We start from the raw sequence: 25,000 nt of genomic DNA, 5'->3' as shown, positions 1-25,000 counted from the left end.
TTTTTTAGATCGAAAGACAAGAAAAGTAAAACATCAAGAAGAAAACTGAACGGAATGTTGCTTTTCATAACGAGTTTTAAACGCTAAAAGATGAGTCAAGGCCAACAGAAGAAATTGCCCCTCACGAACTGAGTTCGTTCGAAGTTATTATAACAGTACGAGAGAAAGAAATTAACGAAGGTTATGAACCCAATTCGTTGCGTGCTATCATGGCCTGTTTTTGTTATAGCATTATGAGAGACTTTGGCGGAGTTTGAAAAAGCAGAAGCGGTCTTAAAATCAAAACAAAAAAAATCTCAAGAAGAAAGGCAAAGGTAATAAACCAAATGCTTCAGTTGCTCTCACAGAAGACGAAATAAAACTGCTGTATGACAAAGAAATGTTTGGAAAGTCAACTCCTGAGGCTCTCCTGAATACAAGGAAGGGTTACGTTTTCACAAACGTAGGCCGTGTAGCACTTATATTTCAACAGACTTAACTGATGAACCATGTGAGCGTTAGCCCTACCAATGGAAATGGGCCCCCCCAAGGACAGAGAAAAACTCTGACCAGGGTTAGAACAGCGCTGCTCTACCGACTGAGCTACAAGGTCGTGGGTTCAATTCTCACCCTGGTCAGAGTTTTTCTCTGTCCTTGTGTGGGCCCATTTCCATTAGTAGGCCTAACGCTTACGTGGTTCATATGGGGTAGAAACCTAGCACTTCATATTACATTCTAATCAGTTAAGTCTCCTAATTACAGTTTGGTTCAACAAGCATGAGTTTGACGTCATTAGCGGAAAGCGGCATATATTAGACTTATTAAAAGGGTGTATACCAGTTCTGTATCTGGAATTTGGCTTGGATCTTGCGTTGTTGACTTCACTGACTTTTCGCAGTTACAGGATTTACGGTTTACTTAAGTGTATCTATATTCTAGTATCTAACCTTGAGGACAAGCACCACAGTCAAAAGAATTTTTTCCAGGTGCTTTATTTTTGTGGACGAAGGTGCCATTTGGACACTTCCGGCAACTGTCGGCGACAAAAGCTGCAGTATCTGAGTAATAACCACCTGAGGAGCATATAAATAATATCATGGTACTCTTTCTCAAAGAATAATATAAGCAACTGTGAGACAACAAAGCATCATGCATAAGAACATACTGCTACTTTTTTACTACTACACTTAATAAAAATAAAAATATATAATAATAATAATAATAATAATAATAATAATAATGATAATAGTAACAATAACTAATAATAATAATAATAATAATAATAATAAAACAATGATTTTATTTCAAATGTCATCGCTAAAAAGAATTATGTTTACAATTTTTAAGAATCGCGAAACTAGACAGAAAGTTATATTGTTTTGTCTCACTAGGGCTGGGGTACTACAAATATTATTATAGATGTAATAAAAGTTTACACTTAAAAAATATAATAGCGGAACTCTTTCGCGGCCTGGGGCAGTGCCACATACTTAAGAGAATATGGTCAGCCCTTCTTTGTTCGGTTGCCACGTGATTGACTGAGCGTGCGTCCGTCCGTCTGTACAGTCTGTGTGGGAGTGGGATGGGAGACTACGAAAGGGACTGGAGGGGAGTCGGCGAATTTTCTTGGCGGGAAACCTTTGTGCAGTGTGCATTTATCCCACTGACCTTCGTCACTTTTGAAAAAGAGTTTTTACTATCAGTGACGAGCAACGGGATAAAGAGCAGGAAAGAGCACGATAGAAGAGGTTACGAAATTTGAGAAATTTAAGCGAAAAAGGCCTCGAGAGTAGCCGAGGAAGGAGAAGAAAGGAAAGTTTCAACGGGAGAACACCGTAAAGCTGAGAGAAATAGAGCGAGAGACAAAACACCTATTTACAACGGTTACCTTTTCAGATAATGTTTTTTTCTTCAAGTGAAGCTACTGATCCTCGCAGTTATGAAGGAAATTTTTACATTTGCGTGAAGAAGCCTCTAATTTTCCCGTGAGGAATGAATCAAGGATGAAATGATATATGAATCAAAATGGATCACATATGAACTGCAGATATGAAATCAAGTGAAGCTATGATCCTCGCAGTTATGACCATTGATTCATTCGTCAGAAGAACATTAGAACCCACAAATGACCAGCTCCCAACGCCATTGGCTTCATAGCTCAGTTGGTTAGAGCGTCGCACTGTTGAAGTCCTGCATTTTTCAGGTATCTCCACGCAATTGTAAAAATTGCGTTCATAACTGCGAGGATCATACCTTCACTTGATTTCATATCCGCAGTTCATATATGACCCATTTCATATATCATTTCATCGTTAATGTTCTCCTTCTTAATGGATGCCTCGCTGCTCGCATACTTTTGTAAAACTCGCTAAAAAAAAAGAAGAAGGCCTAAAAATGTTTGCAATTCCGTGTTGACAGAGATTCTGGCATATTTCAACAATCAAACACCACGTCGCCATTTAAGTTTACATCAGCAAGTATCATTGGCGAGTTTTCTTGTCATCATTCGTCAGACATATTATAGCCGAACATTCTCAAAGCCGTATATATTTACATTGGATTGCAGTACATTTATCTGCAATGAATGCACTTGAAAGCAATGTTTGAGACAGTTAAATTCTTTTTGATCAGATGAGACTGTGAAAAGCGGTTTGATAAGCTAGAACCTGGGATTTTTTTCAGTTGTTCGGCTTCCTGGGAGAATACCCTCTAGCGGGTAAAGACGGGTACCGACGTTAAGGTACACCTTTACCTTTACCAGCAATTGAGTAATAACAACCGTTTGTCTTAGTTCGCACCCTTTTTTGTGGCCGGCTACGGGTGTTTATTTTGGATATGAATTCGTCGTTACTGTGGCGACTGTCCACACCAAACTAATACCTTTTGATTTGTAGGATTTTTATGTCAAGTGGACGGCCAGTCGTGCTGAGCAATTGCAGTGCAGAAAGCGAATTAATAAGCTTTAGCTTGAGTTTTTAATAAGTAATTTTTCCTGTTGTCCTAAACTGAACAGAGAGGGTGTAGAGATTATCAGTCAAACGGAAAATGTTGTGAAAGAGATTACTGCGCATGTAATTTCAGTTTTATTTGTTGATTTCCAAAGGGTCTTGAGAAGAGCAGATGAGAAATAACTTGAAGAAATAAAACAACATTTTAATTTTTTTTACAAGACATGTTTCGACATATGCCATCTTCAGTTGTGATGAGTTTTACAATTTGAATTTAAACCTATTTATAAGAAAAATACAATGGATGAATTGATACATTATTCGCATACTTACAAAAACAAATTAAATGGATTAGCTATGATACTTAGATACTATCGTTGCGACAAAGCCGTTAAAAATGAAGACGAAAAAGTTCGTAATTTAAAACTGAATAACCAACGAGACTAAACTGAAAGAGATAATCCAAAATGTTGTAGTTGTTGGTTAAGATTCGTTTAATTTTAAAACGTGAGTTGGCTGAGTCCAGTAGTGTGAAACATTCAGTGGAGCAAGAGTCTCGACAAGCTTTTTGATGACGCGAGATGTTTGTATACATACGCGAGTAGAGGTATGACGAGTGGTTTCGCCAATGTAACTGGCATTACATCCTGCACAAGTAAATTTATACACTACGTGCAAGCGGAGACTCTGTGGCACAAAATCTTTCACAATAAACAACTGTTTTATTTTGAAAGTGTAATACATTCTGATTAATTTCTTAAGCCTTTTTTGTGTTATTTTCGAGAAAATACCAATATAAGGGTGCTTGTAAAAATGAATGTTGGAAAAATCCTTTCCTGGCGTGACCAATTTCCCCGTTAACATATTCGCGAATGATCTTATCAATCGTCCAACCTGGTAAACAATTTTTTCGTAAAATTGTGACGAGTTCTTGAATGTCCTTATGAAAACCAAACTATGTACTGTATATTTGATAAACCCTGCGGACAAGTGTTCTAAGCAATCCCAATTTGTATGATGACGGGGCAAACAGTCCCGTGAAGGTCTTTTTGCGGTAAACAGAGGTAACTGGAGAAGACTGATTGTTGTCAATCAAAACATCCAAAAAGGGTAGTTTCTTTCCAACCTCCCTTTCTCATAACGTCTATAAAACAATATAGAAGAAGACGAGTAGTTCTCTATTGTCTTCCGAAAATGCTTAAGTATGTGAGGAGTTTCACATCGCAAATGCATCTGAACAATAGCCACTTTCACTTACCAACTCTGAGATGGCATGTACTAAAACCCGAAACAACGAAACGAAACCACCGAAACGACCGAAACAAATTAAATAGTAAGTAAATGAATAAAAAAGTTAAAAAACAAAACAGTCTTGATCTCTGGCACGTTACTATGGCAGCCTGATCTCGTACCCAGATCCTGCTCTTTAGCCACATGTGTGACATCATGGGTGAGCACAAGGGTGTCGACGACATTGAGAAAAAGGTGGGTATTTTTCACGTTTTGAATGGTATTCTAACTAAAACAAGAAATCTAATTTTCAAAAAGATAAAAAGGTTTCCTGGTCATATTGTGGATTCTTAGGCGGTGGCAAATCGAATGGTCCTTTCAAGAAAGACTTTTGAGCATTCTTCGTGCGAACTGAGACTTTCTAGAGAAAAACGAGAGCGACTTAACAGGCTTTTCTCATTTTTAACGTCAGGCCTTCGTGACTCCTGTAGTTCTCAAAGTAATTTCTCAGGCGCTTAATAGCTCTTCACGGATATTGCGATTGTTTTTCCCTGCATCCTGGGTTCGACGTTGTGGGTGGTCTAGAGTATTTTTGAGTGTTTTCTCGCCGTCTGCTTGACTTCTATGTGTCGTTTGTATCATGCTGTTCTTCTTAGGTCGGCGGTTTTCCTTGAGAAAAAGGGCCCTAAACACTAGCGGATAAATTAAGGGCTGACTGGAATGCAATCAAAGGTGTAATTTTGTAAGAACAATTTTTGTGAAATGTACTCATGTCGCAGTATCCGCATTCAAACTATTTTAAACTCTGTAAATCTGTCAAACATGTCAGCACGTTTCTCATTATTGAATTTCGTCTTCGTGGTATGATGGAAAACTTCAAGTAGTGCAACTTTTTATATCTTTGTTGCTATAAGTTTTCCTCATATTGGTACAGGAATTAATAATGTGGTGCATTTTAAGAATTCAAATTCGCCTAAATCAAGTTGTCTGGCTGGAGAGGCGTTTCGCAACATCTGACTGATTGACAGGAAAACCAGATTTGTGGGTTTGTCCTCGTTTTACTCGGGACAAATGTTGTTGGCTGCGAGTTTGAGGATCTGTTCAATTCGTTGTATAACGTCGGTAAGGCCAAAAATGTATCAAAAAAGAAAGGTTTGTAATTCCGAGACAGCTATCTGGGAGTTTCATTCATAGTTTTCTATACAAAAAATATATTTGCAGAGCAACATATAAAGATAAACATAACATTTCAACAGCGGAGCTCCGCGCGCGCCGAGGCGCGCGCGCGCGGAGCACCACAGTTAAGAAAATATTTCACTGGCGAAAAATGTCTGATTGGTCGAGGCCTTGTCATGTGACTTCAATACCTCAAATCAAACATGGCTGCCATTCGGTGTTTATTAGATCTCCGTCGACACAAAAAAACCCCTTGTTCGGGCCAGTAAAACGGACGAATGTTTGACGGCTTAGTGCGTTTCTATGCCAGCGAGATTCTCTTTTAAGCCAACAGTGCTACGAGGGAAATTTCTTTAAAAATTTCAAGGCCAACGCGAGTCTCGGTTGCTGTGACAGTGTTCGAGTGGTGTTTCGTTTATGGAGCTTACCAGCTAATGGATTACCATCTTGATTTCAATTCATGCGTTTATCTTTTAAAAAGTGGAACAAAAAAAGATACCACTAAATTTCCAAAGGGTTTCTCTTCCAACTAAATGGTTACACGATGTTTCCGCGGGAGCCCGCATCTAACAGAAAATGTTAAGATTTTCGCTTTTTTTTTTTTCGAAATTAAGGGGTTTACCTAGTTAGCTCGTGGTAGGGTTAGGTTATTGTTTGATGTTTTTTTGCGCTTTTGTTTTCCTTTGTGTTACGTCATCTGTGAGTTTCACAAGTTTTTACACCGAGGATGTGCCAAATTAATTTGTTAAAATTGCCATTCTAGTGGTCCATAGAGGAAAATTTATTAAGACCGAGGGGAAAATTTAGAAATGTATTTCAGTCGTTCAAAAATAAATTTTAAAGTGAATTTAGCAGTAATAATAACCATGTCATAGCACCTGATATTGGGTACACTAGAAGGAAACCTTTTAGTTGCAATTATATATTGTTATAGTTGTTCCAAGCAAATTTAAATGCCAATTGTTTGCTTCCTTCTAAATTATAGAAGTAGACATAGACTAGGTTAACTCTGAATAGCCAAAACAACAACATTCTAAGTTGAGAATTTGATTCAGAAATGCAGCTTAGCAGCAGGGACAACTTTACCGTAACAAAATATTATTTTCTGGATAAGACTTCACAGAAATAACTCCTGTTATCTTTCCATAGGTAAAGAGGTCCCATGATTTATGAGTCAATTAGTAAATTAGTCAATGAGTCAATGAGACACACAGTCAATATTATTAGCAATAATTTATTGATTAAGCCCTTGTTTCAGTGATTAGGCCTAAGCAGGGTTAGGTTAAGCTTTCATTTTATGGGTTAGGGTAACTGCACTAACTCATTGACTCATGAATCATAACGAAAAAACACAATGTATTTCAACATTAGATGCAATGAATTTTTAGCAATTGCTGTAAATAATAGTAATCATTCCTACCATTTCAAAGGATGAATAAATTAAGGTTGAATGCAATAATTTAGTGTCAGAAGTAAAAAAAGTGGTCCAATCTATTTAAGCTGTAATCAATTTCTATCCTTGCTTTAGTACCTGGATAGTGTTAAACAATCGTGGTGAAGTGAACAAACTGCCCCAAGGGGGATTCCCTTACGAAAATGACAGGTGTTCTTGTTGTTCCTTTTTGGAGAAAAATTTGTGGATTTGTACTGCTTATGATACTGAGACCAAACAGCTGGCAGAGTTGCTGCGGTACATTTAAGGCTATCAATCTGAAAAATGAATGGAACTGTAGAACAATTTGGTAAGAGAGCAAATAACTTTTACTTATGAATTATAAAATGCCAGTCATTTGTCAATTTAGAACTGGTTCCTCTAAGGGGTCAGATTTCTTTAGCCTACATCCACAAAACAAGATTCTGTTACCTTTAAGGATTGTTTTTTTTTAAAAACAGACCCCTCCTGAGCAAACTGCATCCTCATGTTTGGATTCTCATTGATTTAATGACTTTAATGATATTATGCAAATTTGTTCTACAATAATACTCAAATACCATAAACGTATTTTTAACCTAACCTTTTTGCAAAGTTTACTACTTGAGCCACCAGCTTCAACTTTGATACTTTGTTCGAAAAGCCAATGCAGTTGTATAGCAATGGTGGAGGTGATGATTAATCACTTTGTTTTCGTTTAAATGAAGAAAAAGAAAGTCAAAGTAATGATGGAATTTAACCCTTTCGCCCCTAATCCGGCCATACTTAAGATTTTACTCTGTCCAAAGCCAGAGTATTTTGCTCTGTCTAACACCAGACGATTTTACTCGGAAAGGGGGAACCCCATGGAGTCAGCAGTCTTACAGTACTTCTCAACGATAAAGAAAATGAATTCTGTGGACTTAAACAGTCCCAAATAGAAATGCCGTATATTTCAAATATGGTTACGTAAACTCTTCAAGATTTACCTGCTTCAGGAACTTCAAATCAGTGAATATTTTGAATATTTTTCCTGACCTCCTGCAAACTATGTACATTTTTTATTGGTTTGCCCTTTAAAAGTCACATTCAGAAATAATGCAAATACACCTGAGGCTGTTTTGCATTATCTACAAGACAAGACAACAATATCTTTTATACAAACACAATCAATATTAAAGCAATAATACATGCTTGTGGGGTCATGTGCTAACTATAATAAAGATACACTACAGGAAATAAAAGCTTCTGCCTGTATTAGGTTTAGGCTTACTTAAAATCTTTTCAAATGCGCTATTTTTTCTATTAATAATATTGTTTTGGTGGCCGAGGCTGAATTGAATATTTTTATTTTCTCCCGAGTTTAGGTTGAAAATATTCTTGTGAATATTCTTAGATTTTACCATATGGTATTTGTTGTCAAATGATTGTATTTGCTGTCTGGATGGTGTTAAAGTAATTTTAGAGCCAGCCTATAGGTATTAAATACATATTATTTGATACAATGCACATGACTTCTTGCAGAAATATTATTAGTATAAAACTTACTGCCAGTGCCTACATTGCATTTAGAGAAGGCCCCCAGAGAAATGGAGAAAGGGCCAATTTAGCCCTTTACTTTTACAAGGCTGCATGCAGGCTTAACCCAGGGATAGTATTCTGATAACCATCCCAAGGCTCAAAATTGCGACCGATATGGTCACCAATGAACTCACAATGTACAATGCGACAAACAGTTTCTTGCGACCAAAAATTCTAGTTTAGTTGCCATAATCGCGACTTCCTTTCACTACGTTGAGGACAACTTATGTTCTTCTAGTAAGCCATATTGAAAGATCTTTGCTTCTTTATAACACTTAACATAAGAAAAGAAGTCAATCCACCCTTTTGCTTTGCTATGTCTCCCTATAATGCATTACAAACCCTTGGTCATTGACTTTGTCTTGTAAAAGTAAAGTAAAGTGGTGCATTTATATAGCGCCCTTATCACTAACGTCTCAAGGGCGCTTTACAATGATCAATTTACCCCCAGCGGACTGGAAGCATATATAGGCACAAATTGCAGCCGCTTCTAAGCAGTCCATGCATGCTGGTACTCATTTCACCGACCTCGGAAGGATGGAAAGCTGAGTGAACTTTAGCGGGAAAGAAGGTCGCCAAATATTCCAGTCTCGGCAGAACCGGGAATGGAACCCGGGACCTTAGGGTTGGAAGGCAGAGATCTTACCACTGCGCCAACCCCTCCACTCTTATATTGTTCTTGACCCAGGTCCTTCATGCCAGACCTCTGGCGACTAATTTTTTAGGTCCAAATATTATCTTTTGAGCCCTTTCCTAAGAAATTTGCCCCTGAAACAAGTCTTCAGGGGCCACTTTGGCCCTTAAGTATAATTTTCTGGCTGAAACACTGAACTATGATGTTTTTTCTCAGTACCTGGCCAGGGAAAATGGTTCCTGTTTTATTGTCTAAACACTTACATTCCTTACTGTGTTAGTTTTTCTATAAGTGGGGGCCTTATTTCAATTCTTGTTTAAGTAGTGCACAAGAGAACAATTGTTTACTGTAGATAAATTGCCATCTTGATGAACCATCTTAGCACTGAAAGTGGTCAATAGAACATTATTTTATGAAAGCTGCTGTATATATTTTAGTAACAGCATATTAGTTACTCAGAGAAGATAAATAAAAATTACATATTCCAAAGTAGTATTCTTTGATCTAGGCAGTGATAACTATATAATGTATCATATATAAAGTATCACATTGAAAACGTTTGTATTAATCAAGCATTCCCAACCTTGTCTTCAATCAATGTTGGCATAATAAAGGCATGTTGAAAGAATTTGCACTGTTTATGTCTACTTGTGTTGGTGAACTTTATACTACTTATTTGAAACCTTTATATTCTTCAAAGCGGTTTACAGATAACTGGATGGGGTCTGGGGAAGTACTTAGTAAGGTTTTCCTACAATTTCTGTTTCCAAACTAGATTGTTTCTTTGGTCACAGCAGTGATTATTATCAACCAGCAACATGCAACAACAAGTTGCAAATTGCAAATTCCTCACCCACACAATGTACAAATGTGCAGTAGTCACCCACCTCTTTGGAACCTCTAATTTTATTTGCTCCCGGACTCATCCACCTCTATTGTTTTCAGGAATAGGCCATGGTTTCTGTTGTTTTTATTTATTGTTTTCTTGGCCAATCCTGTTAAACCTTACGAGAGGTGCATGGCACCTCCAAATGTGTGTTAGAGGAACATTAATTAACATTTCCATGTACGGGCAAACCGCAGTCATGAGAGTTTCAGCAATATTGAAATCTCACCACTGATTGCTTTAGACATGGAAAAGTTCTTCTCCTGGCTGAGAAACACAAGAAACAAATTTCAATGGGGTATATTCAGGAACTTGCATTGTATACAGTCTATATCTTGTCCTCTGCCTACCCCTTTGAAATTTGTTTCTTGAGTGTACATAATATGGGTGAAATGGCAGGGTTAGTATTGTTTTTTTTAGTAGAGCTCTGCACTGTTGCAATATGACAAAGGTTAAAATAACTGCTCAGAGATTAAGGTAAAAGGTAGAGTCTGCATACAAGCCAAGTGGGCCAACAGGCCACTCTGAGCTTATCCCGGTTTCCCAAGCATAAACCAACTACCGGTAAGAGTATCTCTACTCCGCCCTGGATGGGATGCAAGTCCATCGCAAGGTTATCCCAACATTAAATTTGCCATTACCCATTTATAAACCTGGGTGGACAGAGTCACTGTGAGACTAAATTGTCTTGCCCAAGAACATAACACTCTGGTCAGGGCTCAAACCCTTGATCGGGAGTCAAGCACATTAACCATGAGGCCACCATGCCTCCACATCAGACATTAAAGAATGTGGTATAATTAACCAAATGCAACATAGGAGCAATTATTTGAATGATTACATGATCAGTTTAAAAAAACCTTCTGCCATCTTTTCAACCAGTCAGAAGCATTTTAACCAGTACTAATCTTAACAGGTCACTAAACCCTTTCTCGCACTTTGCATCACCTACATATATACAAGTTCATTTGATTGCTTCATTTGATAGTCTGTGCTCATTGCGATTGACCAGAGTTCTTACTCTGGTTTTAGTTTTACAATGCGTCCTTGAGGCCCCCCATCTTCCAACCAATACACTTAAGAATTAAGAAGTAGAATAAATAAGTGATTTTATATGCATATAATCGGTATGTTCTGATATGTTACGCTTAGTCTGGTGAACGTTAAAATTCAACAACACGCATCTTTGGGTAAACTAATTCCCAGTATTATTCTGTAGGTGTCATGTGATAGAGAGAACAATGCAACAGGTCATTTTGGCAAACATAGTTTACTGGAATTGAGTGGTGCTCAAGGTTAGACAATGGTAAATCAAAGCCTAACAATTCATGCAAAAACTTGGTGCAAGGAAATCAATTTCGTAGTTTGTGGGCTGCAAATAGGATATACTTACATAACAGTCAAACTTTTTTCCCAGGTTAATACAATAAATACGGCAATAAATTAACAATTGAACTAATTATTTGTTTTCTTATAGTAATTCAGTAGATTGAAAAAAACATAAGTATTTACCCCCCACCACCGAAAGGGTCGCTTAAAATTTACGGGCATGAAGAACATCCACTAGCCCAACTGAAAAATTAACAACAATATAGCCTCGGGTTATCAGGCAATAATTTCATTTGATTAAGGAACTGAGTGAAAATCTGGTTCAGCAAGGAATAGACCATATTCGTATTCTCGGTATTGGACTGAAACTAGCTTGCAATTATGGAAGCTAATGCAGGGGAATCTTTTCACATGCAAATACTTTTTAATATATTCCCCCGCATAAGCCTCCATTGCAAGCTAGTTCCAGTCCAATACTGAGAATACGAATATGGTCTATTGAAAATGGGTTTCCAGATTGTTTCTAATTATTTATACATTTTCCTATATACATTCAGATTACAGTATCAGCCAGAAATTGGTTATAGAATATCATCTATACAACGTACGTTTTTGCAAAAATTAGATTCTCTTTGCCCTTAAGTTTTTAATTGAATCCAAAGCCTAATAATCATATACATGTTCATACCTGTAGATCCAAAAAGGGTCAATTACAAGGGTGTGTAGTCCTGTTTTTAGATCATTTGAGTATATTTTTAAGTCATTTAAAACTGCATACTGCATGTGTATAATTAACTTAAGACTCAATTTAATAAATTCTGTTAATTAGACTTAATAAAAAGCGATGCCTGTGAATTAAGGAAATCATTCAATCAATCCATAATTTAATTTCAGTCAGACTAATTAAAATAAGCTTATATAGAGTTAATTACTTCATGTTCGCATAGCAAGTTGGAGTATGTGACTCGATCATGGTGCTTGAATAAGCCTAGTAATATAAGGCCACAAAGAGTTTTTCACTCTGTACTTAAGAGCAGCTGAGTTTTTCTGTTTGATGTTCAATCTGATTTCAATGACAGTTAAATAAAGTGAGTGCGAAAGTGGAATAAACTTACAAATGTACTTTTATAGCGCAAAAGTCCTGCTGCAGAATTAAAACGTCCGTAAAAATATTTCATCTTACTGCGAAGCCACCACTAGTACTGAATGAAGGGGTAGTTTCTAAAGAAACTGTGGTGCTGCGTCGGTGGGGAAGTAGTATACAAAAATTTGGTTTATCAACGGAGTTGATAATGTAAATTGACCACCGTACAGAGATTCTAAAAGCTGACGTTTCGAGCGTTAGCCCTTCGTCAGAGCGAATCGAGGGATTATGGGTTATGTGTAGTTTTTATAGTAGAGTAGGAGCTACGCTATTGGTGGTAACATGGCAACGTGAAAAGTAGGAATATATTAGTTAAATGAAAAGCGTTCGTTAATAGCGTGGGGTTTAAGGGTGCCGATTTGAAAGGTGAAGTTTTGTTCCAGATTCTTGCGGCGTTCCGGCGTACCTACAACCCCGGTCAAAATTGTTGGAACACTTTATGGGAATCTCCCCCTTCCCCCTTCACAAAGTTGAAAACAGTTGGTGATCACTCATTTTCCTGCAAAACTCGCGGTATTCCCCAACTTTGTAAGGGGGGACGGGGTATAGTGTCCTGAAGTGTCAAGTGTTCCAACGATTAATGTCCGGGGTTGTCTGTAGACGTGATAAGATCGGAAAGTTCTAGAGAGATAGTGAGGCAACATTGTGCGTCACGCTTTTCGTGTGTCTTGTGAAGGCTCTAGGCTGTTTATTCTATTTTTTGGAAGAAAAAATGCTATGTTCTACGTTAAACTGGGACATTCCTTTACTAATTGCATGGTATATTATATAACAGTCAAGGAAAGGAAATTTATGAAAACAGAACGTAAAAAGTAGAGTGCATAGCAATGGTATTTAGAAGTCGCATTAATAGTGATATTAGAGCTCGTGTCGTTTCCTTAAGGCATATTGAAGGTCTCTCCGTTCGAAAAATAGCTGATATTTGTAACGTTTCACCAAGTAGTGTGTTAAGGATCTGTAGAGAAAAACTCGGAAAGAAGAAATGTCCGAAAACACCTTCTAATCGAACAACAAGAGGAAGGCCTAAAACATTAAGTGCTAGACAGGAGCGGCAGCTCCTCAGATGCTTAGTGGCTCTTCGCAATGAAGAAGGCAATTTCAACGCAAAGCAGGTCTTGGAAAAAGCAGGACTTTCTATCGCAGATGTTTCTGTCCGCACAGTGACAAGGTTTTTAAACAAAGAAGGTTATTTCTACTTACAAGCGCGGAAAAAGGGACTTCTACGAAAGGATGACCTGAAGAAGAGATTAGCCTTTGTAAGACACTGCAGGAAAAGGTACACATGTGAAAACTTTTGGACCGAGCAGGTGTCTTTTTATTTGGATGGGACTTCGTTTGCTCACAAAAATAATCCCTTAGATCAAGCTTGTGCTCCTAAAGGAAGAATTTGGAGGAAGATGTCCGAGGGTCTTAAGATTGGATGTACAGCGAAAGGACGAAAAGAAGGAACGGGTGGACGAGTCTTGAAAGTTATGGTTGCTATCAGCTATGGAAAGGGAGTTATTATATGTGAACCCTATGAGAAAATGTCCGGGTCATATTTTGAAGATTTCATAGACAGAAACTTTAATCGCATGTTTGATCTTGCAGACAAGGGACCGGGGCGTATTTTTGTTCAAGACGGTGATCCATGTCAAAATTCGGCGGCAGCAAAGAGAGCCATGAGTCGCACTCAGGCTGAGTTGTTGAAATTGCCCCCAAGAAGTCCGGATTTGGCTCCTATTGAAAATTTCTTTCACTTTGCAAATAATGCACTACGAGAAGAAGCCAAATTGCACCGTATCACAAGCGAAACGTTCCAAGAATTTAAAGAGCGAGTCATGCGTACAATAGCGGGAATTCCCTTAACCACAGTTAACAATTTAATTGCTTCAATGGACAAGAGACTACATGATGTACTCTTAAGTAAGGGAAACCGCCTAAAATATTAATTTTAACCAGGTACATATTCCAACCATTTGTTGCACAAATCCAACAGAACGAATTATGGAAAGTATGAATTTCCAACTGAGTACTTCATTCGTAAGCAGTAATTAAGTATTTGTTAATACAATATTGACCGTCTGCACGCAAATCGTTTCAAAGTGAATAAAAACTTGGACAGAAACTTTTGGTTCATTCCCCCTTGAACTAAAGCCACGAAGTTTGAAAACATGATTTCCGACAAATATTTATTACAGCGAATTTAATGGGAAAGTTAAGCATTTGCATGTACGTTCTGTGATACTAGCGCATTGCTCATAGCGGTCAAATCAATAATTACCACGGAGAGCCTCAACGAATGACCATCAAGAAAAGGCCATTTGAAACTACAACAGGGTGTGAAATAAACCTCTTTTTTGCTCAAGATTAATGACTTTCGACATACATGTTCACTTGCGATAGCTCTACCGTCCTACTTTGCTGTTTTCTTGTACAGACCTCATATGAAAATGATAATTCGTGTTCTTCAAAGTATCAAATGTCTAACACTAAGATCTTCTTTAATTTTCACGAATTACCCTCTAAGATCCCATTGTTTACGGCTAATTTTATCGGGAATTCCAAACAAGCTTCGATAGTATATAGTGCTTTTCAAACAGAAGTTCTCATACAGTGGTTTTTATAACTGAAACCGGTAGACTGTATTTTAAAGAAGTTGATAATAATGGTAATTCGTCATGGTAATTCGTGTCGTCCGTTCGCGCTCTTAAAGATCAGTGATATTTCATACATCGTTACTGAAAACAACGGTGGTTATTTTTCTCAGCGCACTAGGCAATATTTTACGGAAGATTTTACGAACTAGCGATGGTGTTTTCTTGAGAAGGCACAATTAGGTCTGTAAAACAGCGTGGGCAAGGTTGAATCTCTCGTTGTTCACTTGGCGCGATTTGGACGTGAAAGCGATAAATGCGCCAACGGCAACGCATCATATCAGTCTCCATGGAGTCTATTGTCCCACCTCGCACAAAAACTATTTCCTCTTTTCCTGTACAAAAGATAGGTGCATCGTGCTTAAATTCAATGTCTTTGGAGTAGTGCGACTTGGGAGCTGGTAAGTGTACAGTTTGCCCCTCGAGAAGTAATAGCAAATCGTGCCAAGGGATAATCTTCTCCAACCAACGAAAGTCATTCAAAAAAATTACTTCACATAATTCAGCACCTACCCAGGCAAAGCTAGTTGTTGCCGGATTTGTAAATGTTCTGTATATTGTATTCAGAGGATTTAGAAGGAATGTCTTACCACAGTTACATGGGCCAATAAGAAGGATGTTCCTATTTTTGCCACGCCCTTTAATTAAAAGAGTTCGTACTGCTTCGGCAAATTCTGTTTCTGCTATACCATTTCGCTGTAGAATATCTCGAGCCATACATAACCACTGGGTGTTGCATCCTTCAACGCAATCTTGATGTTTTACCACAGGCAGTATTTCCATACGAGTTCTTTGACATCTTTGAAGGTTATAAGGGGCTTGTTCTATGTCCCAACCAATAGTTAAGGCCTCGTCGACTGCTTTGTACCCGCGATTGGCTATGAATTCCGCGAGATCTGTTTTTCCCTCATTCTTCTGAGATTTGGCTAGAACTAGAAGTTCAGTTCGTGTTCTAATTCCTCGTTCAACGACAAGCTGGGAAACATCAAACACTGATAAGCGAGCCTTTCTCTTGCGCTTGCTTGCTTTTTGCTCTTTCTTCCCATTACCAACACGGGTCTCACTTGCCTTTTGCGTTTTTGGAGGCTTCAAATCGGGATGATCTGGTGATTGAAAATATTGCTTGTCTTCTTTAGTTGCATATTTCCAAGCAGAATAATAATTTGCGTGAACGCTTGAGAAATGCAATTTTATTCCATGCTTCGTGTCCACATAATTACGAACTTTAAGCCATCTCCGGTAACGATCAAGTTTTACAGCCATATGGTAATGTATGCCCCCGTTCTTATGACTCTCTTCACTACACACCCATTGTACGACACGGCTTTGTGTTTCTGGATCAGAATTTTCAAACGCATCCAGAACTATTACGGCGAAGGACTCACGCGACGAAACTATCTGCTCGTCAGCTTGGCTGTACGTTATCAGATACACACTGCGATGCTGTCTGTTGCTTAGATTGTCGTCTCTTATACACTCTTGTCCAGCTTCATTCTCCTGAGAGGTCATATTTGCATTTGTTTTCACCAAATTTCTTTCACTATTTTAGCGATATCGACCACCACGAAACGTCTTCAAACAAGCATGAACACAAACGTAAACATATATTGTCATTTTTTAATCTAATGAAACAAAGTCGTTCACAATCCTCTTTGTTCAGAGTTGTCTCTGAATCTACAAATCACAGTCTCTCTAAAGGAAAAGAAAAGACTTTCCAAATATGGAATTTAAAAGTCTCCTTTACCTTCAACAAAGGCAAAATAACTTCCTTTTCTGTGCCCTCTTGGCGTGACCACATGTTTCAAATTCCTGTTTTATAGACAACCCCGGTCAAAATTGTTGGAACACTTTATGGGAATCTCCCCCTTCCCCCTTCACAAAGTTGAAAACAGTTGGTGATCACACATTTTCCTGCAAAACTCGCGGTATTCCCCAACTTTGTAAGGGGGGAAGGGGTATAGTGTCCTGAAGTGTCAAGTGTTCCAACGATTAATGTCCGGGGTTGTCTGTAGACGTGATAAGATCGGAAAGTTCGTGAGAGATAGTGGGGCAACATTGTGCGTGACGCTTTTCGTGTGTCTTGTGAAGACTCTAGGCTGTTTATTCTATGTTTTGGAAGAAAAAATGCTATGTTCTACGTTAAACTGGGACATTCCTTTACTAATTGCATGGTATATTATATAACAGTCAAGGAAAGGAAATTTATGAAAACAGAACGTAAAAAGTAGAGTGCATAGCAATGGTATTTAGAAGTCGCATTAATAGTGATATTAGAGCTCGTGTCGTTTCCTTAAGGCATATTGAAGGTCTCTCCGTTCGAAAAATAGCTGATATTTGTAACGTTTCACCAAGTAGTGTGTTAAGGATCTGTAGAGAAAAACTCGGAAAGAAGAAATGTCCGAAAACACCTTCTAATCGAACAACAAGAGGAAGGCCTAAAACATTAAGTGCTAGACAGGAGCGGCAGCTCCTCAGATGCTTAGTGTCTCTTCGCAATGAAGAATGCAATTTCAACGCAAAGCAGGTCTTGGAAAAAGCAGGACTTTCTATTGCAGATGTTTCTGTCCGCACAGTGACAAGGTTTTTAAACAAAGAAGGTTATTTCTACTTACAAGCGCGGAAAAAGGGACTTCTACGAAAGGATGACCTTAAGAAGAGATTAGCCTTTGTAAGACACTGCAGGAAAAGGTACACATGTGAAAACTTTTGGACCGAGCAGGTGTCTTTTTATTTGGATGGGACTTCGTTTGCTCACAAAAAAAATCCATTATATAAAGCTAGTGCTCCTAAAGGAAGAATTTGGAGGAAGATGTCCGAGGGTCTTAAGATTGGATGTACAGCGAAAGGACGAAAAGAAGGAACGGGTGGACGAGTCTTGAAAGTTATGGTTGCTATCAGCTATGGAAAGGGAGTTATTATATGTGAACCCTATGAGAAAATGTCCGGGTCATATTTTGAAGATTTCATAGACAGAAACTTTAATCGCATGTTTGATCTTGCAGACAAGGGACCGGGGCGTATTTTTGTTCAAGACGGTGATCCATGTCAAAATTCGGCGGCAGCAAAGAGAGCCATGAGTCGCACTCAGGCTGAGTTGTTGAAATTGCCCCCAAGGAGTCCGGATTTGGCTCCTATTGAAAATTTCTTTCACTTTGCAAATAATGCACTACGAGAAGAAGCCAAATTGCACCGTATCACAAGCGAAACGTTCCAAGAATTTAAAGAGCGAGTCATGCGTACAATAGCGGGAATTCCCTTAACCACAGTTAACAATTTAATTGCTTCAATGGACAAGAGACTACATGATGTACTCTTAAGTAAGGGAAACCGCCTAAAATATTAATTTTAACCAGGTACATATTCCAACCATTTGTTGCACAAATCCAACAGAACGAATTATGGAAAGTATGAATTTCCAACTGAGTACTTCATTCGTAAGCAGTAATTAAGTATTTGTTAATACAATATTGACCGTCTGCACGCAAATCGTTTCAAAGTGAATAAAAACTTGGACAGAAACTTTTGGTTCATTCCCCCTTGAACTAAAGCCACGAAGTTTGAAAACATGATTTCCGACAAATATTTATTACAGCGAATTTAATGGGAAAGTTAAGCATTTGCATGTACGTTCTGTGATATTAGCGCATTGCTCATAGCGGTCAAATCAATAATTACCACGGAGAGCCTCAACGAATGACCATCAAGAAAAGGCCATTTGAAACTACAACAGGGTGTGAAATAAACCTCTTTTTTGCTCAAGATTAATGACTTTCGACATACATGTTCACTTGCGATAGCTCTACCGTCCTACTTTGCTGTTTTCTTGTACAGACCTCAGTTGAAAATGGTAATTCGTGTTCTTCAAAGTATCAAATGTCTAACACTAAGATCTTCTTTAATTTTCACGAATTACCCTCTAAGATCCCATTGTTTACGGCTAATTTTATCGGGAATTCCAAACAAGCTTCGATAGTATATAGTGCTTTTCAAACAGAAGTTCTCATACAGTGGTTTTTATAACTGAAACCGGTAGACTGTATTTTAAAGAAGTTGATAACAATGGTAATTTGTCATGGTAATTCGTGTCGTCCGTTCGCGCTTTTAAGGATCAGTGATATTTCATACATCGTTACTGACAACAACGGTGGTTATTTTTCTCAGCGCATTAGGCAATATTTTACGGAAGATTTTACGAACTAGCGATGGTGTTTTCTTGAGAAGGCACAATTAGGTCTGCAAAACAGCGTGGGCAAGGTTGAATCTCTCGTTGTTCACTTGGCGCGATTTGGACGTGAAAGCGATAAATGCGCCAACGGCAACGCATCATATCAGTCTCCATGGAGTCTATTGTCCCACCTCGCACAAAAACTATTTCCTCTTTTCCTGTACAAAAGATAGGTGCATCGTGCTTAAATTCAATGTCTTTGGAGTAGTGCGACTTGGGAGCTGGTAAGTGTACAGTTTGCCCCTCGAGAAGTAATAGCAAATCGTGCCAAGGGATAATCTTCTCCAACCAACGAAAGTCATTCAAAAAAATTACTTCACATAATTCAGCACCTACCCAGGCAAAGCTAGTTGTTGCCGGATTTGTAAATGTTCTGTATATTGTATTCAGAGGATTTAGAAGGAATGTCTTACCACAGTTACATGGGCCAATAAGAAGGATGTTCCTATTTTTGCCACGCCCTTTAATTAAAAGAGTTCGTACTGCTTCGGCAAATTCTGTTTCTGATATACCATTTCGCTGCAGAATATCTCGAGCCATACATAACCACTGGGTGTTGCATCCTTCAACGTAATCTTGATGTTTTACCGCATGCAGTATTTCCATACGTGTTCTTTGACTTCTTTGAAGGTTAGAAGGGGCTTCATCTATGTCCCAACCAATAGTTAAGGCCTCGTCGACTGCTTTGTACCCGCGATTGGGTATGAATTCCGCGAGATCTGTTTTTCCCTCATTCTTCTGAGATTTGGCTAGAACTAGAAGTTCAGTTCGTGTTCTAATTCCTCGTTCAACGACAAGCTGGGAAACATCAAACACTGATAAGCGAGCCTTTCTCTTGCGCTTGCTTGCTTTTTGCTCTTTCTTCCCATTACCAACACGGGTCTCACTTGCCTTTTGCGTTTTTGGAGGCTTCAAATCGGGATGATCTGGTGATTGAAAATATTGCTTGTCTTCTTTAGTTGCATATTTCCAAGCAGAATAATAATTTGCGTGAACGCTTGAGAAATGCAATTTTATTCCATGCTTCGTGTCCACATAATTACGAACTTTAAGCCATCTCCGGTAACGATCAAGTTTTACAGCCATATGGTAATGTATGCCCCCGTTCTTATGACTCTCTTCACTACACACCCATTGTACGACACGGCTTTGTGTTTCTGGATCAGAATTTTCAAACGCATCCAGAACTATTACGGCGAAGGACTCACGCGACGAAACTATCTGCTCGTCAGCTTGGCTGTACGTTATCAGATACACATTGCGATGCTGTCTGTTGCTTAGATTGTCGTCTCTTATACACTCTTGTCCAGCTTCATTCTCCTGAGAGCTCATATTTGCATTTGTTTTCACCAAATTTCTTTCACTATTTTAGCGATATCGACCACCACGAAACGTCTTCAAACAAGCATGAACACAAACGTAAACATATATTGTCATTTTTTAATCTAATTAAACAAAGTCGTTCACAATCCTCTTTGTTCAGAGTTGTCTCTGAATCAACAAATCAGAGTCTCTCTAAAGGAAAAGAAAAGACTTTTCAAATATGGAATTTAAAAGTCTCCTTTACCTTCAACAACGGCAAAATAACTTCCTTTTCTGTGCCCTCTTGGCGTGACCACATGTTTCAAATTCCTGTTTTATAGACAACCCCGGTCAAAATTGTTGGAACACTTTATGGGAATCTCCCCCTTCCCCCTTCACAAAGTTGAAAACAGTTGGTGATCACACATTTTCCTGCAAAACTCGCGGTATTCCCCAACTTTGTAAGGGGGGAAGGGGTATAGTGTCCTGAAGTGTCAAGTGTTCCAACGATTAATGTCCGGGGTTGTCTGTAGACGTGATAAGATCGGAAAGTTCGTGAGAGATAGTGAGGCAACATTGTGCGTCAGGCTTTTCGTGCGTCGTGTGAAGACTCTAGGCTGTTTATTCTATTTTTTGGAAGAAAAAATGCTATGTTCTACGTTAAACTGGGACATTCCTTTACTAATTGCATGGTATATTATATAACAGTCAAGGAAAGGAAATTTATGAAAACAGAACGTAAAAAGTAGAGTGCATAGCAATGGTATTTAGAAGTCGCATTAATAGTGATATTAGAGCTCGTGTCGTTTCCTTAAGGCATATTGAAGGTCTCTCCGTTCGAAAAATAGCTGATATTTGTAACGTTTCACCAAGTAGTGTGTTAAGGATCTGTAGAGAAAAACTCGGAAAGAAGAAATGTCCGAAAACACCTTCTAATCGAACAACAAGAGGAAGGCCTAAAACATTAAGTGCTAGACAGGAGCGGCAGCTCCTCAGATGCTTAGTGACTCTTCGCAATGAAGAAGGCAATTTCAACGCAAAGCAGGTCTTGGAAAAAGCAGGACTTTCTATCGCAGATGTTTCTGTCCGCACAGTGACAAGGTTTTTAAACAAAGAAGGTTATTTCTACTTACAAGCGCGGAAAAAGGGACTTCTACGAAAGGATGACCTTAAGAAGAGATTAGCCTTTGTAAGACACTGCAGGAAAAGCTACACATGTGAAAACTTTTGGACCGAGCAGGTGTCTTTTTATTTGGATGGGACTTCATTTGCTCACAAAAATAATCCTTTAGATCAAGCTTGTGCTCCTAAAGGAAGAATTTGGAGGAAGATGTCCGAGGGTCTTAAGATTGGATGTACAGCGAAAGGACGAAAAGAAGGAACGGGTGGACGAGTCTTGAAAGTTATGGTTGCTATCAGCTATGGAAAGGGAGTTATTATATGTGAACCCTATGAGAAAATGTCCGGGTCATATTTTGAAGATTTCATAGACAGAAACTTTAATCGCATGTTTGATCTTGCAGACAAGGGACCGGGGCGTATTTTTGTTCAAGACGGTGATCCATGTCAAAATTCGGCGGCAGCAAAGAGAGCCATGAGTCGCACTCAGGCTGAGTTGTTGAAATTGCCCCCAAGAAGTCCGGATTTGGCTCCTATTGAAAATTTCTTTCACTTTGCAAATAATGCACTACGAGAAGAAGCCAAATTGCACCGTATCACAAGCGAAACGTTCCAAGAATTTAAAGAGCGAGTCATGCGTACAATAGCGGGAATTCCCTTAACCACAGTTAACAATTTAATTGCTTCAATGGACAAGAGACTACATGATGTACTCTTAAGTAAGGGAAACCGCCTAAAATATTAATTTTAACCAGGTACATATTCCAACCATTTGTTGCACAAATCCAACAGAACGAATTATGGAAAGTATGAATTTCCAACTGAGTACTTCATTCGTAAGCAGTAATTAAGTATTTGTTAATACAATATTGACCGTCTGCACGCAAATCGTTTCAAAGTGAATAAAAACTTGGACAGAAACTTTTGGTTCATTCCCCCTTGAACTAAAGCCACGAAGTTTGAAAACATGATTTCCGACAAATATTTATTACAGCGAATTTAATGGGAAAGTTAAGCATTTGCATGTACGTTCTGTGATATTAGCGCATTGCTCATAGCGGTCAAATCAATAATTACCACGGAGAGCCTCAACGAATGACCATCAAGAAAAGGCCATTTGAAACTACAACAGGGTGTGAAATAAACTTCTTTTTTGCTCAAGATTAATGACTTTCGACATACATGTTCACTTGCGATAGCTCTACCGTCCTACTTTGCTGTTTTCTTGTACAGACCTCAGTTGAAAATGGTAATTCGTGTTCTTCAAAGTATCAAATGTCTAACACTAAGATCTTCTTTAATTTTCACGAATTACCCTCTAAGATCCCATTGTTTACGGCTAATTTTATCGGGAATTCCAAAAAAGCTTCGATAGTATATAGTGCTTTTCAAACAGAAGTTCTCATACAGTGGTTTTTATAACTGAAACCGGTAGACTGTATTTTAAAGAAGTTGATAACAATGGTAATTCGTCATGGTAATTCGTGTCGTCCGTTCGCGCTCTTAAAGATCAGTGATATTTCATACATCGTTACTGACAACAACGGTGGTTATTTTTCTCAGCGCATTAGGCAATATTTTACGGAAGATTTTACGAACTAGCGATGGTGTTTTCTTGAGAAGGAACAATTAGGTCTGCAAAACAGCGTGGGCAAGGTTGAATCTCTCGTTGTTCACTTGGCGCGATTTGGACGTGAAAGCGATAAATGCGCCAACGGCAACGCATCATATCAGTCTCCATGGAGTCTATTGTCCCACCTCGCACAAAAACTATTTCCTCTTTTCCTGTACAAAAGATAGGTGCATCGTGCTTAAATTCAATGTCTTTGGAGTAGTGCGACTTGGGAGCTGGTAAGTGTACAGTTTGCCCCTCGAGAAGTAATAGCAAATCGTGCCAAGGGATAATCTTCTCCAACCAACGAAAGTCATTCAAAAAAATTACTTCACATAATTCAGCACCTACCCAGGCAAAGCTAGTTGTTGCCGGATTTGTAAATGTTCTGTATATTGTATTCAGAGGATTTAGAAGGAATGTCTTACCACAGTTACATGGGCCAATAAGAAGGATGTTCCTATTTTTGCCACGCCCTTTAATTAAAAGAGTTCGTACTGCTTCGGCAAATTCTGTTTCTGATATACCATTTCGCTGCAGAATATCTCGAGCCATACATAACCACTGGGTGTTGCATCCTTCAACGCAATCTTGATGTTTTACCGCATGCAGTATTTCCATACGAGTTCTTTGACTTCTTTGAAGGTTAGAAGGGGCTTGTTCTATGTCCCAACCAATAGTTAAGGCCTCGTCGACTGCTTTGTACCCGCGATTGGCTATGAATTCCGCGAGATCTGTTTTTCCCTCATTCTTCTGAGATTTGGCTAGAACTAGGAGTTCAGTTCGTGTTCTAATTCCTCGTTCAACGACAAGCTGGGAAACATCAAACACTGATAAGCGAGCCTTTCTCTTGCGCTTGCTTGCTTTTTGCTCTTTCTTCCCATTACCAACACGGGTCTCACTTGCCTTTTGCGTTTTTGGAGGCTTTAAATCGGGATGATCTGGTGATTGAAAATATTGCTTGTCTTCTTTAGTTGCATATTTCCAAGCAGAATAATAATTTGCGTGAACGCTTGAGAAATGCAATTTTATTCCATGCTTCGTGTCCACATAATTACGAACTTTAAGCCATCTCCGGTAACGATCAAGTTTTACAGCCATATGGTAATGTATGCCGCCGTTCTTATGACTCTCTTCACTACACACCCATTGTACGACACGGCTTTGTGTTTCTGGATCAGAATTTTCAAACGCATCCAGAATTATTACGGCGAAGGACTCACGCGACGAAACTATCTGCTCGTCAGCTTGGCTGTACGTTATCAGATACACACTGCGATGCTGTCTGTTGCTTAGATTGTCGTCTCTTATACACTCTTGTCCAGCTTCATTCTCCTGAGAGCTCATATTTGCATTTGTTTTCACCAAATTTCTTTCACTATTTTAGCGATATCGACCACCACGAAACGTCTTCAAACAAGCATGAACACAAACGTAAACATATATTGTCATTTTTTAATCTAATTAAACAAAGTCGTTCACAATCCTCTTTGTTCAGAGTTGTCTCTGAATCAACAAATCAGAGTCTCTCTAAAGGAAAAGAAAAGACTTTTCAAATATGGAATTTAAAAGTCTCCTTTACCTTCAACAACGGCAAAATAACTTCCTTTTCTGTGCCCTCTTGGCGTGACCACATGTTTCAAATTCCTCTTTTATAGACAACCCCGGTCAAAATTGTTGGAACACTTTATGGGAATCTCCCCCTTCCCCCTTCACAAAGTTGAAAACAGTTGGTGATCACACATTTTCCTGCAAAACTCGCGGTATTCCCCAACTTTGTAAGGGGGA

General features: G+C 38.6%; 1 protein-coding gene across 1 annotated transcript in view; it reads right to left on the bottom strand.

The window, feature by feature from the left end:
* LOC138020808 (uncharacterized) overlaps window positions 1–25,000 on the bottom strand; it is a 69,095-nt gene that overhangs the window by 11,220 nt on the left and 32,875 nt on the right. Inside the window, exon 6 of the mRNA XM_068867729.1 lies at window positions 927–1,052. Within this exon, the coding sequence (XP_068723830.1) occupies window positions 927–1,052 (126 nt within the window). The remainder of the gene's footprint in view (window positions 1–926; window positions 1,053–25,000) is intronic.

This window comes from Montipora capricornis, chromosome 10, assembly GCF_036669925.1.
Source record: "Montipora capricornis isolate CH-2021 chromosome 10, ASM3666992v2, whole genome shotgun sequence".
In the NCBI taxonomy this organism is placed as follows: domain Eukaryota; kingdom Metazoa; phylum Cnidaria; class Anthozoa; order Scleractinia; family Acroporidae; genus Montipora; species Montipora capricornis.
The sequence above is the reverse complement of the archived record's forward strand: the minus strand, read 5'-3'. Positions and strand labels throughout refer to the sequence as shown.